Source organism: Bos grunniens, chromosome 10 (assembly GCF_055505025.1).
Source record: "Bos grunniens cultivar Pamir isolate PY7600 chromosome 10, Bosgru_T2T1.0, whole genome shotgun sequence".
Lineage (NCBI taxonomy): Eukaryota > Metazoa > Chordata > Mammalia > Artiodactyla > Bovidae > Bos > Bos grunniens.
Window position 1 is genome coordinate 580,214 of NC_141174.1, and position 17,826 is coordinate 598,039.

Here is a 17,826-nt window from a genome sequence, read left to right on the forward strand (position 1 = left end):
AAATAGTGGTCCCCAAGATACATATGACTTTTCTCAGATGTTACTCAAAAAAACAACAGTCACATGAAAAATAAGATGATTGCTTCAGTTAAAATCTAGTAACTTTTACTTACCAACAGGAACATCTTCAGCTTTTGCAAGGTCATTCTCTTCTATTCCAGGCATGCCTGCATCACCACCTCGTTTGATTTGTTCTGCTCAAGTAATAAAAACATAATTCTGTATTTTTCCTTACATACAATGAAGGAATGTAACAATCAGTTTGTAAAGCAACGGGCCACATCGAATGAGTATCTATAAATCTTTCTACGATACAGCTATAACTCTATAGACTTATTATTTTTTTCTTCTCTGTTAAAGGATTCAAATTTGAAACAGATACCTAAACATAATGGAAGAAAAATCAAACAATATTCTTTATGAATGAAAATGTTCACTTCAAAGTGAGAAGAAGTCAATCCCCTCTTAACACAAAATAATAGTAATACCTTTCCCATGTGGAATATGATGGCTTGAGGGTTCTTCATTCTTGCCTGCACCGTTCTCAGCAACTTCTGGAATGTTTTTAGGCACTGCATGATTGTCCGTATCCAATTCATTTCCACCTTTTGATTCAAACTTGTGGGCCTCTTGCTGTGAGATTAAGATTTGCTAACAGTAAGTATTTTTCAGCTCAAAATGTTAAACTATTGACACAACTAAATATTAGTTGTGTTAACTAAATATTCTGAAACAGTTCATTTTTTTTGAAATACATACCATGGGTCCAAATTCCAAATACTTAATATTTTGAAACAGTTCATTTTATTAACTAAATGTTAATATTTAGTTAATATTAACTAAATATTCTGAAACAGTTCATTTTTTTGACTAAATATTTTGAAATAAACTAAATATTCTGAAATACATACCATGGGTCCAAATTCCAAACACTTAAGAGATATGGGATGTAATATTATTTTTTTGTTCAGTTTTTATACCTAACATGAAGTCAAAGAATAAGTTTTTTTTTTTTAAGTCTCTAATTACAACAAATGGCCTAAAATGTTAGGCAGAGGTAATGCCCTTTGGCTATGCTGAGGGAGTGACTCAGTCAGAAGAGTCTTGCTGAGCGCTGGCTGCAGAGGCCTGGGGGAGCATGGGTTCTGTACGGCATGTTTTAACCAAGCAGGAGGGCAGACAGCAGGAGGCCGGCACCCAGGGACCCCTCAAGTGGGATCGATGGCTGTCGACACTGGCAGGTTCTTCTCCCAGCAGAAACAGCAAGGTGGAAAACAGGCAAAAAGCCTTGCCAGGTGCACCGGCCACTCAAGCACAGAAGGATGGCAGAACAGTACACAAGCCAGTGCTCCCTGTAACCTACCTCACCTGACCATATCGCCTTCTGGGAAACCTGAATCTTCAGTTTATGATTGCTGCTGCTGCTGCTGCTGCTGCTGCTAAGTCGCTTCAGTTGTGTCCGACTCTGTGTGACCCCATAGACGGCAGCCCACCAGGCTCCCCCGTCCCTGAGGTGTTCCAGGCAAGAACACTGGAGTGGGTTGCCATTTCCTTCTCCAATGCATGAAAGTGAAAAGTTGAAGTGAAGTGGTCGGTCATGTTCGACTCTTCGCGACCCCATGGACTGCAGCCTATCAGGCTCCTCCGTCCATGGGATTTTCCAGGCAACAATACTGGAGTTGGGTGCAGGTTATGATTAAGCCTGATTCAATCCTGTGGGTCCCAGTTTTCTCTTAACTGGTTGAGCTGTCTCACGGAAAACTGGGAGAGGGACGGAATCAAGTACACACGCTTGGGTTGCCATATTAATATTTAATGCATAATAATATTAGCGTTAAATGCTTTGCCAACTCTAAAACGCTATGCAATGTAATCACTGGTAACATTATAAAAAAACAACAGTACTACAAGATCTACAGGAACTCTAGAAACATAGGAGCCAAACGGTAAGAATTTGTCATAATAAAGAAGAATGGGCACTTTGACCATCAAGTGTAGGTATTCCAGTGTACCAGGCAATACTTCTGCCATGTCTCCTAGTTTGCAACTTGTTTTCAAGCCTGTCCTCTAGTACAGATAAATGAATAGTTTTAAGGAAAACAAAATAAAACTGAGGCTTAAAGAAGTTATATAGTTTGTTCAAGATTACAAAGCTGGAGAAGTATGGAAAGGGATTCAAACCATCTTTCTTACTCCCACAGGATTTGGGAACTTGATAAGCTATAGCCAATTTTCAGAGCTTAACTGCTGATGTGTGAAATGATAAACTGAAATTTCTGAACATATCGGTATAAAGGCCAAAGGTGAGAAAATCTGTGAGGTACACAACCTAAGCCATCCTGCATCTCTGTGCATTTTCGCTATAATGCCACATTATAAGGCAACTTCCATAGTAAGTACTCCACAGCTTTATGATATGGATAAAGCAAAGAAACAAAACTTAAAAGTCAACAAACTACTCGTCCAAAATACTTCCCCGTTTAAAACAATTAGCAAAGATATTGTCCTTTGATTCATTATTAATGCAATAGTTTTCTGTGAATGGACAATAATAAATACAATTAATAAAATAGGATGGCTTTCTAAATTCAATATTGTTGATTTGGTAAAGGGGCCACCTAGTTCTTTTTTAAATATAGTTTTTACTCTGAAATAATTTAAATTTATAGAAAAGTAATTACCAATCACTCAATTTCCCTTAGTGTTAACATCACATTAGCATGATACATTTGCAAAACTAAGAAAACAACATTAGTACATTATTAACTAAACTCCAGCCTTTATTTAGATTTCACTACTTTTTCCATTAAGGCCTTTTTCCGTTCCAGCATCCAATCCAGGATATTATACTGCATTTATTTAATTAATTTATTTACTTACATTTTTACTACATTACATTTAAATACTCAGGTCTTCTTAAGTCTTCTCTGTGCTCAGTCGTGTCCAACTTTTTGCGACCCCAGGGACTGTAACCTGCCAGGCACCTCTGTCCAGGGGATTTCCCAAGCAAGTATACTGGAGTGGACTGCCATTTCCTTCTCCAGGGGATCTTCCCAAACCAGGGACAGAACCTGTGTCTTCCACGCGTCCTGTGTTGGCAGGAGGATTCTCTACCACTGAGCCACCTGGGAAACCCAAGTCTCCTCTGGTCTGTGACAACTTATCTTCCTTTGTGATAGCATGAAAGCAGTAAACAAATGACTGTGGCTGTGTTCTAATAAACTGTATCTCTAGACATTAAGATTTCAGTTTCTTACAGCTTTCCCATGTCATAGAATATTCTTTTGATTTTTTTAACCATTTTAAAAATGCAATAACCACTTTTTTTGGCCGATGGGCAGTATGGAAAAAAAAGGCAGGAGGTTGCAGTTAGTTTGCTGACCCCCTCCTTAGAGTAATTTCTAAGACAGGCATATACTTGGTTAAAAAAAAATCCCTGAACACACCTTATACTTGTTTCTTATAGCTTATAATGGATTTGTTCCCATGAAAAACAACTCAGATTTCACAGAATCAAGTCGTGGTAGCTGAAGGGTAGGAACTGAGGGTGAGGAGCAGAACGAGGCGCTGGTGTGTCATCCTAGAAAGACGTTCTCTTAAGAGAACTTAAGGTTAAGCACCTCCATTTCTCTCCACCTTGTTCCATTTAGGGCAGCATAAGGGCAAAGAATGGGACAGGATATTAGTTAAATAACAATATAAAAATAGGCTAAAATAGAAGAGCAGAAAGAGAGAACTACACTTGCCAAGAGAAAGGAAAAAGCTGATATATACACTTCTTGGGAGAAGAGAACACACTTATCCCATCATATGATGGGCTCGTAACACCGCAGTTCCATATACACTTCTTGGGAGAAGAGAACACACTCATCCCATCATATGATGGGCTCGTAACACCACAGTTCCATATACACTTCTTGGGAGAAGAGAACACACTCATCCCATCATATGATGGGCTCGTAATACCACAGTTCCATATACACTTCTTGGGAGAAGAGAACACACTTATCCCATCATACGATGGGCTCGTAATACCACAGTTCCATATACACTTCTTGGGAGAAGAGAACACACTCATCCCATCATACGATGGGCTCATAACACCGCAGTTCCATATACACTTCTTGGGAGAAGAGAACACACTCATCCCATCATACGATGGGCTCGTAACACCACAGTTCCATATACACTTCTTGGGAGAAGAGAACACACTCATCCCATCATACGATGGGCTCGTAACACCTCGGTTCCATATACACTTCTTGGGAGAAGAGAACACACTCATCCCATCATACGATGGGCTCGTAACACCTCAGTTCCATATACACTTCTTGGGAGAAGAGAACACGCTTATCCCATCATACGATGGGCTCGTAACACCGCAGTTCCATATACACTTCTTGGGAGAAGAGAACACACTCATCCCGTCATACGATGGGCTCGTAACACCGCAGTTCCATATACACTTCTTGGGAGAAGAGAACACGCTCATCCCATCACACGATGGGCTCGTAACACCACAGTTCCATATACACTTCTTGGGAGAAGAGAACACACTCATCCCGTCATACGATGGGCTCGTAACACCGCAGTTCCATATACACTTCTTGGGAGAAGAGAACACGCTCATCCCATCACACGATGGGCTCGTAACACCACAGTTCCATATACACTTCTTGGGAGAAGAGAACACGCTCATCCCATCATACGATGGGCTCGTAACACCACAGTTCCATATACACTTCTTGGGAGAAGAGAACACGCTCATCCCGTCATACGATGGGCTCGTAACACCGCAGTTCCATATACACTTCTTGGGAGAAGAGAACACACTCATCCCGTCATACGATGGGCTCGTAACACCTCGGTTCCATATACACTTCTTGGGAGAAGAGAACACGCTCATCCCGTCATACGATGGGCTCGTAACACCGCAGTTCCATATACACTTCTTGGGAGAAGAGAACACGCTCATCCCATCATACGATGGGCTCGTAACACCTCAGTTCCATATACACTTCTTGGGAGAAGAGAACACGCTCATCCCGTCATACGATGGGCTCGTAACACCACAGTTCCATATACACTTCTTGGGAGAAGAGAACACGCTCATCCCATCATACGATGGGCTCGTAACACCTCAGTTCCATATACACTTCTTGGGAGAAGAGAACACGCTCATCCCATCACACGATGGGCTCGTAACACCACAGTTCCATATACACTTCTTGGGAGAAGAGAACACGCTCATCCCATCATACGATGGGCTCGTAACACCTCAGTTCCATATACACTTCTTGGGAGAAGAGAACACACTCATCCCGTCATACGATGGGCTCGTAACACCGCAGTTCCATATACACTTCTTGGGAGAAGAGAACACGCTCATCCCGTCACACGATGGGCTCGTAACACCTTGGTTCCATCAGCCTCTGGTCCTCTTCCTTTTGTGTTCTATGCTGCTGCTGCTGCTAAGTCGCTTCAGTCGTGTCCGACTCTGTGCGACCCCACAGACGGCAGCCCACCAGGCTCCCCCGTCCCTGGGATTCTCCAGGCAAGAACACTGGAGTGGGTTGCCATTTCCTTCTCCAGTGCATGAAAGTGAAAAGTCAAAGTGAAGTCGCTCAGTCGTGTCCGACTCTTCGCGACCCCATGGACTGCAGCCCACCAGGCTCCTCCGTCCCTGGGACTTTCCGGGCAAGAGGACTGGAGTGGGCGCCATCGCCTTCTCCAATTGTGTTCTATAGGGTTGGTCAAAAGGCTCGTTCAGGTTTTTCTGTTAAGATCTTACAGAAAAAGCGAACAAACTTTTGGCCAAACCACTGCTATGCCCCTCTGCGCACGCAGGGTCCCGGCAGTGTCTGCTGGCTGCCCCGGGGCCTCAGCCCCACTAAGGCAGCTCACTTGTGCCTGCCATCTCCCCGTAACCTACCCCATGTCTCTGCAAGGAAGGCTGAAGACAGACAGCAGCTGTTTCACTTTATGGGTAAAAAGAAGATGCCCTCAATATCATGTTGCAAAATGGTGAAAAAACAGAGCACGAAAACCTGGTTTCCTGAGCTTCTAGTCCTTTAGGTGAGAGACTACCAGAGACCAAGAAAAATACTTTTCACTATTCAATCTCTCTTTACTCTAAATCACAAGACTGTATACAAACTACAGCTAGTCAGACTAGACTACAGGGTGTGAAAAATGAATGTCTTCATGACTTGTAAATTTCAAATTCCTTCTATTTCTAGCAGGACTTCCATAATATTTATCTACTGGAACTGTATGACTTAATAAAAGAATTTGCCACCCCCAAAATATGAAAATAGTCGCTAGCATTTCATTTCTGTATTTTAAGAAAGGAATTAGAAACAACAAAGATTGATAAGTAAAAGTTTCTCAAATTTTTTTCCTATTTCTCAAAAGTGTGGCGCATTCATTTTGATATTTGGCAAAACTAATACAATTATGTAAAGTTTAAAAATAAAATAAAATTAGAAAAAAAAATACGAAGTAACTGATTTTTCAGTAACATGATTATCCACTTACAAACTGAGAAATAAACAGCAAAAATTACTTTTAAAAGTCAGGCAAAAGTTATTTAGCTCAAAATTAGTTTTAAGAGCTGAGGTTATATTTTTGCAAATGTTTAATTTACTCAGTACTAAAGCCACTGAAGTCATTTTTAGAATTACATAGGCTAAAATACTTAAAAATATAATGTTTTATGACAAAAATACAAAATTTAACTTCTAAATTATAAGATTTATAACAAGAACATATTTTAAGTATTTTTAAAATTTACCTTTTGTTCCTGCAAAAACTGGTCTGCTAACTTTTTAATATTTTCTTCATGCTGAGCTCTTAACTCCTTGATCTGTTGTCCACACTGAAAACTAAATTAGAAAGTCATTCTTTTAGACTATAATATCTTGAGTTGATCTCAAAGATGTTTAGAAGCTGAAAACATACATCTATATGGATAAAGCATTCAGTCAGCAGGAGAGTGGATAGGAGAGGACAAAGAGCAGACATGAAAATAGCTCACAGTCAAAATCCTTAAAATACCCTAATCTTTAATAGAGGATAAAAATATTGATAAAGCTAATTAAAAAAACAGAAATTAGAAAGATGAATTTTTAAAAAGAAATTTTAAGCAGTTGCAGCAGATGAGTCATCAAACAGTATTGAGTTATCCAAAAAGTTCGTCTGGGTTTTTCTGTAAGATGTTATGAAAAACTCGAACTAATTTCTTAGCCAACCCAATACTTTCAACACAATAATAAAAGCCTAAACCATAAAAAGAGTAAGAACAGAAGAAACTAATAAAAAAGACAGAATGCAACCAGCAAGACAAAATGTAAAGGCACAAACAGATAAAATTATGAATTTCAACTGGACAAGCAGGCAAAGCATACAAAAAGATCATTCATGTAAAAAGAAACAAATAATAAATACATAGAAAAGTGTTGCCTTCTACCATTTAAAATGCAAATTAAGCTTCCTATATGTGTATATAGTGCTTTCCTTATTCCTATACTAGTGAAATTAAGTCAGAATTATAAAAGTCAATGTTGGTGGGGCCACAGGGAAACATTTACAGTATAAATTAGTATAGTCATTTTACAAAGCAATTTTCATATATGTGATAAGATCAATAAACATTCTATCTCAGAAGTTCTGTATTTGAGAATATAATCAGTGAAATAACATAAGAGGAAAAAAAATCCTTTTTGCACAAAGATTTTTATAGTTGATAATCGTAACAGTGAGAAAAGGAAAACTCCTACAGTGGTCCAGCAATTGGGAGAGATTAAACAAGCTCTAGCATACTAATACACTGGAATAATTTATTACCTCTAAGTATGTCAATCTTTAATCCTAAAGATATACAGAAAATTACTGAACACTATTAGATTAAAAAACATATATGTAGTAGATGCATATTGACAACCTACAAGAATAAGATGTCAGAAATGGATAAACAGTTTAAAATATGTTGACTCTTTCTAATTTTTGGTATGCAGACCTAAAAAATACCTTTTACTGTAAAACTGATTTCTTACGTGATTTTCTGTCTTACAATGTCTACAATGTCTTACAATGTCTACAGGGGTAGATTCAACGTGCCTTGTATGAGATATTTTCATGTTCTTCAAGCTATCAAAATAAAATAGATTTCACAGACACATACAAAGACAATAGAAAAGGAATTTATTTTCCTTTTTTTTTTTGGAAAAGGAATTTAAAAGACTTAGTAAAATGAAAGAAGAGAAGAAAAACAGACTCCAGAAAGGAAGAAATGACTTGACTGAATGTTGGACAAATATTCAAGATTCGTAAATACTTACTGCGTGCAGTCTTACCTCTCATACTCTAACCTCCTCACAAGGTAAGTATTGTTCTTCCTATAGTCTTGAAGTTGGTCTTCCTGTCGAAGGAACTCCTGACGAAGCTCAGCAAGTTGCTCTATCCACAAAACGGAAGCAAAACAAAAGCAAAGGAACGAAGTTTACGTACTCTGCTACTTCCTGTTAAGAAGGCATGGGATTTCTAAAATTATATACAGTTCTCTATTTATTCATACTCTCAAGAAGTTAAATTACATGACTAGTACCATATTTAACTGCCTTTCATACACATGTATGCACAACAAAATTTATTTTTAAAACAAGACAGCCTCAGTGGCTTTCACATCGACCAGAAATATTTAAAAATTATACATCTTTACACATTATATAGACCATATGCTAAGTTGTGGAAACAGAACATGAAGAGCTGCCTATCTCTCTAAACCTAACTGCTTTACAAAAAGTAGGGGGGAAATCATATTTTTTAGATGTGTTGGCTATGGATGCAGAATTCATTTTAAAATCACATTTGATTCCCAACTTAGGTACCAATCTCTTTAGATCTGACTTCTAGTTCCACTACTGAATTACATCCACATACACCAAAATTCCATTTCCAAAGCTTATAATCTCTGGACCAGAGCTAAAAGTTTTAGTTGTAATGAATAATATGAAATTTCAAACTGGATAGTAAATTAAAAGCTGAGCCAGATGCTCTTTTGTGAACATTTAATCTATAATCACTGGCCCCACATTTTCTAGAGTCACTCCATCTAATCCTACAAAAAAAAATTCAGCCAAGGAAGAGAAATGTCAGTTTCTTGGACAGAGGATAAAAAAATTTGCCAACAGCCTTATCAGTTACGCAAAAGCAGTAATTAAGAAAGTCTTAATTTTCATAAATGGGAACAGAGGTCTATTCTATATAAGCAACATCTACTTATTAAGACTAAAATATAATTTCTAACTATAATATGCCAATATTATAACATCTGCTTTTCACAGAAGGCTTAACAAATTAGTCTTGTTACTTTAAAGGCACCCAGAAATCCTTGTGATGTAAGTTTTTTTGTGTGTGATGTAAGGTTTTAAAAAGCAGGTATAAACATAAATTTATAGTATAAATTTATGCATGTAAAAAAATAGACAAGAATAAAATTACATCCAAATGCTATCAGTGATTAAGCTTACTGGTGGGATTCTGAGCACATTTTTTTTCTCTATAACTTTTATTGTGGAATCATAACTACAGTAACAACAACAAATAAAAATGTTCAATTCACATGAACGCTTGATGAGGTATATAAAGTTTAACAATATGCATGTAATAGCTATTATATAAGATTAATAATCAAATATGAAATGTAAATGATTTACATAAAATGCTTGTAGTTGATAATTATGCTTGCCTATTCAAGCTACATTTTTTATTATTTTTAAAATTTTAATTGAGATATTAACACTATGTGAGTTCAAGGCATACATGTTGATTTGATTCACTAACATATTGTAAAATGATTACCATCACATTAGCCAACACCTCCACTATCTCACATAATTACTACTTTTTTGTGTGTGGTGAGAACATTTAAGATCTACTCTTTCAGCAACTTCCAAGTATATAGTACAGTATTGTTATAACACAATATTGTTAACTATAATCATCATAGATCACCAAACCGTACTCGTCCTGTAACTAACAGTTTGTACCCTTTAGCCAACGTCTCATTTTCCCCACACATCTCCCAAACCCTGGTAACCACCATTCTACTCCCTGTTTCTATGAGTTTAGTCAAGTCACATTTTACTTTTCTCTACTTGCTCTATTAACTCTACAATATGCAAACATGGTTGATCTCTGTAGTTTTTCAGTCATTTCCCCTACCTCAGATAAAAGTAACAAATCTGAGGCCAGGTATCCATGAAACAATATTCAGCTTGTTACCCGCTCCCTGGCCCCACCTACTAAGAAGCAGAGGGCAAGAGGGAGCAGAGCTCTAGCCTCAGCTATGGATGTTGATTCTAAAGAACAAAGAAGTCTCGTAGCTTATAGATAGACTTAGCCAGCAAAGATTCCAGAACTGAAAAGTTACTGCAATTAAAAAAAAAAGTCAAACCAGTATAACCTCACAGTTACTAGGGTAATGGATCTCAACTGCTGATCTACAGGACCCCTTCAGGCTTCTTTTTCCTATACAGTAAACTCACTAAACAGCTAAGTTTACCTTCAGAATGAACGTAAGGCATGTATGATTTCAAGATTTGAAATTGCTTCTCTGCTTCCCCAAAATGCTTCTCACTAACAGTATTTGAAATATCTGTATCAGGAAATAAAGTCTTCCATTTTTAAATGGAGACAAAAGGTTTAAAATTCAATTGACAAAAAAATAAAACAGTATGAATTTCAGTGCATGTAAAATACCAGGTTCTAAGGGTATGGTTTTTCCAGTGATCATGTATGCATGTGAAAGTTGGACTGTGAAGAAAGCTGAGCACCGAAGAACTGATGCTTTTGAACTGTGGTGTTGGATAAGACTCTTCAGAGTCCCTTGGACTGCAAGCAGATCCAACCAGTCCATCCTGAAGGGCATCAGTCCTGGGTGTTCATTGGAAGGACTGATGTTGAAGCTGAAACTCCAATACTTTGGCCACCTGATGCAGAGAGCTGACTCATTTGAAAAGACCCTGATGCTGGGAAAGATTGAAGGCAGGAAGAGAAGGAGACAACAGTGGATGAGATGGTTGGATGGCATCAACGACTCAATGGACATGGGTTTGGGTGGACTCCGGGAGTTGGTGATGGACAGGGAGGCCTGGCGTGCTGCGTTTCATGGGGTCGCAAAGAGTCGGACACGACTGAGCGACTGAACTGAACTGAACTGAACCTATTTGAATACAGGGCAAGGAATATAAAGCATGGAGCTGATTGGTGCTTTGAATAGTTAAAGACTTGAAAGGGGTAAAAGTAGAGCTGCCTGCGGGTCTGGTGCTTAGGGTTCTACATTTTCACTGCTGCGGCCGGGTTCAGTCCCTGGTCAGGAAACTGATATCCCACAAGCCACACGGCAAGGCCAAAAAGAGCGGGGGTGGGGTGGGGTAGAAACAGATCAAAAAGCAAAAGTAAAGATAAAAGTTTTCTGTATCACAGTTTTACTTTCAGCTGATTTGAACCCAAAGATACTCTGTCTAGTAGGCTGCTCAAGGTCAGCACAGCAGAATGCTCCGCGTAACTTAGAGGGCGTCAGACCCAAGGCCAACTGTCCAGCTGAGCAATAACAGCAACAGCAGGGCATGCTATAGAGGGCATGGCCATAATCCCTCAATTTAACTTCAAAAGATTAGGGATATGGTTGAGAAAGGGGTTGCCTAGGATGAGCTTTTACAGCCAAAAAAAAAAAAACTCTTACTTTTCAAACATTTTTATTTCAAATTTTCTTTCAGTAACAGGCATAAAAAAAGGGAAGTTAGTCTAAATAAGTCAATGTATACTAGGATGTTAATTTACTTTCTCAGGCACTAAAAACAACTCCAATCTTTTTATTTCCAAGAAAATATTAATTACCATAAGGGTTGTTTTTTTTTTTTAAGAATCTGATGTATATTAACTCCAATATATCTGACATTAATGTCAATGAAAACAGGCAAATGTGCATTGTACTGTCAACTTGTCAAGAAGTTAGTTTCAGTAGAAACAGTTCCTAAGGTGCAAAAGTCACATTAATGAAACTCAATTTCAAGAGTCCCAGCTTCAGTAACTGCACTAAAGCCAAGAGTTGCACAGTTATGAGCTCAAATCAAATCTTTTTTCTTTGCTGAAGTCTATCACCTAAATTTCAAAACATCTCAGGATCTACTTCAACTGTGGATGCACACAGTATAATAAAGATTTTTACTCAGGAACATGGGCTGTCATTTTCTCTGACATATACAAGGAAAAGCCCCAGTCTATTACTATTTAGTAAGAAATCACTCTGACGACAAGCAGAATCAGCACTGGCAGGGCGCCACCTTCTGCGCCATCCCGTGCACGCCTGTGAGCCAAAAAGAGGACAGCACGGCGCAAACGCCACAGCCACAACCGTGGCCGCCCGGAAAGCGGACTCCTCACAGAAAACCGGAGCTGTTCAAAATCGTACACAGCACAACGCGAGTAGCCCCTGTGTTTGGGCTGTAATCCACCAAGGCTGCCCCCTAATGGTTTTGCTTGGTGAGGGACAAAGCTTGCATAAATTAGCCAGCGTAGGTTGGCTTCTAAAAGAGAGTGTTAACAATATATTACCTAATCCGACAGAGGTTCAAAATGGTTATAAAGAAAAATTTATGAAATCAGAGAGCAAGTACTACCCACACAGATAAATTCAGAGAAACTTCATGCAAAGTTTTAAAATACGTAGTGTTGTAATCAAAGGGTATGAGGGAAAAGAGGGATGGTCCTTAGACCTCAAATTCCAAAGGCCAGGGATAGCGTGAAGTAACGCAAGCAGAGTATAGAGCTTGTTCTCTTTAACTATTATTTTTCATAAGAGCTTTAGACATCTCCTATCACTTCACCAACCCCAAATATTCACTGGAAGGACTGATGCTGAAGCTGAAGCTCTTACTTTGGCCACCTGATGTGAAGAGCCGACTCAGTGGGAAAAGACCCTGATGCTGGGAAATACTGAAGGCAAAAGGAGAAGAGGGCGGCAGATGGTTAGCATCACTGACTCAACGGACATGACTTTGAGCAAACTCCAGGAGACAGTGGAAGAGAGAGGAGCCTGGTGTGCCGCAGTCCATGGGGTCGTAAGGAGTCACACATGACTCAGCAACTGAATAACAACAATCACTTCATCAAAATGAAACAAAAAAAACTCTTCATCTATCTAATCTACCTCCAGGCTCCCTGGCTTCTGTTCCAAGCTTCTTTGTTCCCCGGGTATCTAAAATATTGAGCTTGGGGGACCTGCCCAAAGCATTCCCAGAACTGAATGGATTATTTCAGCAGGCTGGACACAGTACAGAGGGGTCACTCCTAACCCTTTCCCTGGTAATCTGACAGTCTCCGAAGCAACACCTCAGTTTTCTTTAAAGATTCTTTTAACGTTTCATTGTATGAAATCTGTCCACAGCACAAGAGTAAAATGCAGATCTCAAATTTTAACTTGTACTTATTATATATAAAACAACATTAAAATTTTTATTATCTCTTAAGACAAAAGGAAACATGTTTTGCCATCAGAGGAGGTTTGTTCAAAACTCTATTTCATTTAGCTATCTGACTTGAGGATTTCTTAACTCTTCAGGATTTTAGACATTTAGTGAACTTTAATTTGTAAGTAAGTTTCTTACCCTTTAAATGATGTATGTCTGCCATCTGATATGATATGTTGTTCTGCAGTTTAACCTGAAAAAAAATTGTCTTAATTTTACTAAAGAATATGTAGTTTTGCTTATATTTACCTTTTCCCCCTCATATTCACTTTGAGCTTGATAATAAGTACAAAAGAAAAATATTTAAGTTACGTATGCCACATTTTCCAAAGAGAATTGTAAGTTCTGATTTTGTAATATTCATTTTAAAGTTGCATAAGAATATTAATTTAATTTAATATATAGTACGACATTGTTTGAAAGTTTGAGGTGAATATTGCTTTTTTGAAAAAAAAAAATCAGATGTTTTCCAAAATCTTACCAGAAGATTTTCAACTCTATATTAAGAAAAGAATTAATGCCAAGTCGGAAGTACTTATTGTTCATCAAGCTCCCCCAAGAGGACAGATATTATTTTTATACAGGACTCACTGCTGCAGTCATTGTCCTCTAGAAGCCAGTATACAGGAGCTCTGGGAACTGAAAGTGTACCCAAAGACTCAGACTAAGCCTTACCACTTAAGTTAAAAACTAAGACAAGGAATGTCTTAGGATAACAAGCAAAGAACTACAGTGTCTCAGTTCTTGTTTAAATAGGTTTCAGCTAATTGTAAATCCAACTAAAGTTATCACTACAAACAGTTCTCTTGTCAATCTCAATAGTAATATTATTTTGAAAGGCACAGATTGATTTAAGTTGATCAAATGCAGTACCATGAGTGGCAAATGATTACACTAAATACCACTTAAATCTCTAAAGAAAAAAATTTTTAATTTTTCATCTTGAAATAATTTTAGGTTCATAGGAAATTGCAAAGATAGTATAGAGAAGTCCCATATACCCTTCCCACAATTTCCCCCAGTGGGTACATCTTATATAACTACACAACTTCAAAACCAGGAAATTGACATTGATACAACATGTACAGTTCTATGCTGTCTTATCACACGTATAGATTCATGTAAACACCATCAACACAAGATACAGAACTATGCTATCATCACAAATATCTCCCTCATGCTATCCTTTGCAGTCAAACCCATCCTCCTTCCACACTGTTCCTGATCCCAGGTAACCACTAATTTGTTCTCCATCTCTGTAATTTTATCATTTCAAGAATGTTAAGTGTAATCATATGGTATGTGACCTTTTGAGACTCTTTCCAATCAGCATAATGTACCTGGGCGTCCCAGGCGGCACTAGTGGTAAAGGACCTACCTGCCAATACAGGAGACATAAGAGACTGGGGTCGATCCCCGGGTGGGGAAGATCCCCTGGAGGAGGAGATGGCCACTCACTTGAGTATTCTTGCCTGGAGAACCCCATGGACAGAGAAGCCTGGTGGGCTACAGTCGATGGGGTTGCAAAGAGTCGGACACAACTGAAGCAACTTAGCATACATCAATAGTTCATTCCTTTTTATTGCTGAATAATATTCCATGCTTGGTCACTCATTCACGTCCGACTCTTTGCAACCCCATGGACTATACAGTCCATGGAATTCTCCAGGCCAGAATACTGGAGTGGGTAGCCATTCCCTTCTCCAGGGGATCTTCCCAGCCCAGGGATCAAACCCACGTCTCCTGCAGCTCCTATGTTGCAGGTAGATTCTTTACTACTGAGCCACCTGGGAGGTCCAAGTATTTACCAGCTGGCCCTTTATAGAGAAAGTTTGCCAACCCCTAGTCTGAACTAACAGAATGAGGACAAGAGATAAATGCATGTGAGAGAGACTAAAGGGGAACAACGAATAGTCTGACCAGTTGATTAGACTGAGGAGTAAAAGAGGAAGCCTTAGGGTGATGTTTCAGTTTCTAGAGTGAGGGGACTAAGGTGAGTGAGACTGCAGTGCTCCACCACAGGGAGACACAGGGGAAGCAGGCTGGGATGGGAGGAAGACATGGGGAGATGACGTTGTTCAGATCCGAACCCACTGAATTTGAAGCACTTGTGACACATCTAAGAAGAGATCTTTAATAGGAAGTGGGATATACTAGTTTGGAGTTGATCTGAGAGCTACGACCAACCTAGACACCATATTAAAAAGCAGAGACATTACTTTGCCCACAAAGGTTCATATAGTCAAGGCTATGGTTTTTCCAGTGGTCATGTATGGATGTGAGAGGTGGACTAGGAAGAAAGCTGAGCGCCGAAGAATTGATGCTTTTGAACTGTGGTGTTGGAGAAGACTCTTGAGAGTTCCTAGGACTGCAAGGAGATCCAACCAGTCCATCCTAAAGGAAATCAGTCCTGAATATTCACTGGAAGGACTGATGCTGAAGCTGAAGCTCTAATACTTTGGCCACCTAATGCGAAGAGCTGACTCATTTGAAAAGACGCCGATGCTGGGAAAGATTGAAGGGAGGAGGAGAAGGGGACGACAGAGGATGAGATGGCTGGATGGCATCACCAACTCGATGGACTGAGTTTGAGTAAACTCCGGGAGTTGGTGATGGACTGGACAGGGAGGCCTGGCATGCTGCAGTCCATGGGGTCGCAAAGAGTTGGACTAGGCTGAATGACTGAACTGAACTGATGTGAGAGTTAATAGCATACAAATCGCAATTAAAACCATGGGAATGAGCTCACTGATGAAAAGCTGCAAGAGGCAGCAGGAAAAGCTGACATCAACAGCTGTGTGGTCTGAGATCGAAGGACTGCTCTCTAATAACTTCTAATTAGCCTCTATTTTCTTTCCCACTTCTTTTTCAGTAGCCCCTCTCCAATCTGTGATTTTGCTTTCTGTGGTTCCAGTTACCAGCAGTCAACTGTGGTCTGAAAATTCCGGAAAGAAACAATTCTTAAGTTTTAAGTTGTGTGCTGTTACGAAGATGTCCTTTTCATTATAGGGGACTGGAATGCAAAAGTACAAAGTCAAGAAACACCTGGAGTAACAGGAAAATTTGGCTTTGGAATACAGAATGAAGCAGGGCAAAGACTAATAGAGTTTTGCCAAGAAAATGCATTGGTCGTAGCAAACACCCTCTTCCAACAACACAAAAGAAGACTCTACACATGGACATCACCAGATGGTCAACACCAAAATCAGATTGATTATATTCTTTGCAGCCAAAGATGGAGAAGCTCTATTCAGTCAACAAAAACAAGACCGGGAGCTGACTGTGGCTCAGATCATGAACTCCTTATTGCCAAATTCTTAAATTGAAGAAAGTAGGGAAAACCACTAGACCATTCAGGTATGACCTAAATCAAATCCCTTACGATTATACAGTGGAAGTGAGAAATAGACTTAAGGGACTAGATCTGATAGAGTGCCTGATGAACTATGGAATGAGGTTTGTGACACTGTACAGGAGACAGGGATCAAGACCATCTCCATGGAAAAGAAATGCAAAAAAGCAAAATGGCTGTCTGGGGAGGCCTTACAAATAGCTGTGAAAAGAAGAGAAGCAAAAAGCAAAGGAGAAAAGGAAAGATATAAGCATCTGAGTGTAGAGTTCCAAAGAATAGCAAGAAGAGATAAGAAAGCCTTCCTCAGTGATCAATGCAAAGAAATAGAGGAAAACAACAGAATGGGAAAGACTAGAGATCTCTTTAAGAAAATTAGAGATACCAAGGGAACAATTCATGCAAAGATGGGCTCGATAAAGGACAGAAATGGTATGGACCTAACAGAAGCAGAAGATATTAAGAGGTGGCAAGAATACACAGAAGAACTGTACAGAACTGTACAAAAAAGATCTTCACGACCCAGATAATCACGATGGTATGATCACTCACCTAGAGCCAGATATCCTGGAATGTGAAGTCAAGTGGGCCTTAGAAAGCATCTCTATAAACAAAGCTAGTGGAGGTGATGGAATTCCAGTTGAGCTATTTCAAATCCTGAAAGATGATGCTGTGAAAGGACTCCACTCAATGTGCCAGCAAATTTGGAAAATTCAGCAGTGGCCACAGGACTGGAAAAGGTCAGTTTTCACTCCAATCCCAAAGAAAGGCAATGCCAAAGAATGCTCAAACTACCGCACAATTGCACTCATCTCACACGCTAGTAAAGTAATGCTCAAAATTCTCCAAGCCAGCCTTCAGCAATAAGTGAACCGTGAACTTCCTGATGTTCAAGCTGGTTTGAGAAAAGGCAGAGGAACCAGAGACCAAATTGCCAACATCCGG

General features: G+C 39.2%; 1 protein-coding gene across 7 annotated transcripts in view; it reads right to left on the reverse strand.

Moving 5' to 3' along the window:
- The window catches only part of GOLM2 (golgi membrane protein 2), a 152,053-nt gene that overhangs the window by 43,083 nt on the left and 91,144 nt on the right, over nt 1–17,826 (reverse strand). For 3 of the 7 annotated variants that reach the window (XM_086319105.1, XM_086319102.1, XM_086319100.1), the window contains exons 2-6: nt 13,671–13,725; nt 8,355–8,457; nt 6,794–6,884; nt 489–633; nt 114–197 (exon numbers count right to left, since the gene is read on the reverse strand). In XM_086319105.1, coding sequence (XP_086175231.1) covers nt 114–197; nt 489–633; nt 6,794–6,884; nt 8,355–8,457; nt 13,671–13,695 — 448 coding nt within the window. In that variant the 5' untranslated portion in view covers nt 13,696–13,725. Of the gene's footprint in view, nt 1–113; nt 198–488; nt 634–1,363; nt 1,759–6,793; nt 6,885–8,354; nt 8,458–13,670; nt 13,726–17,826 lie in introns of those variants that run through there. The other 4 variants (XM_086319103.1, XM_086319101.1, XM_086319107.1 and 1 more) reach the window with 3 other exon arrangements.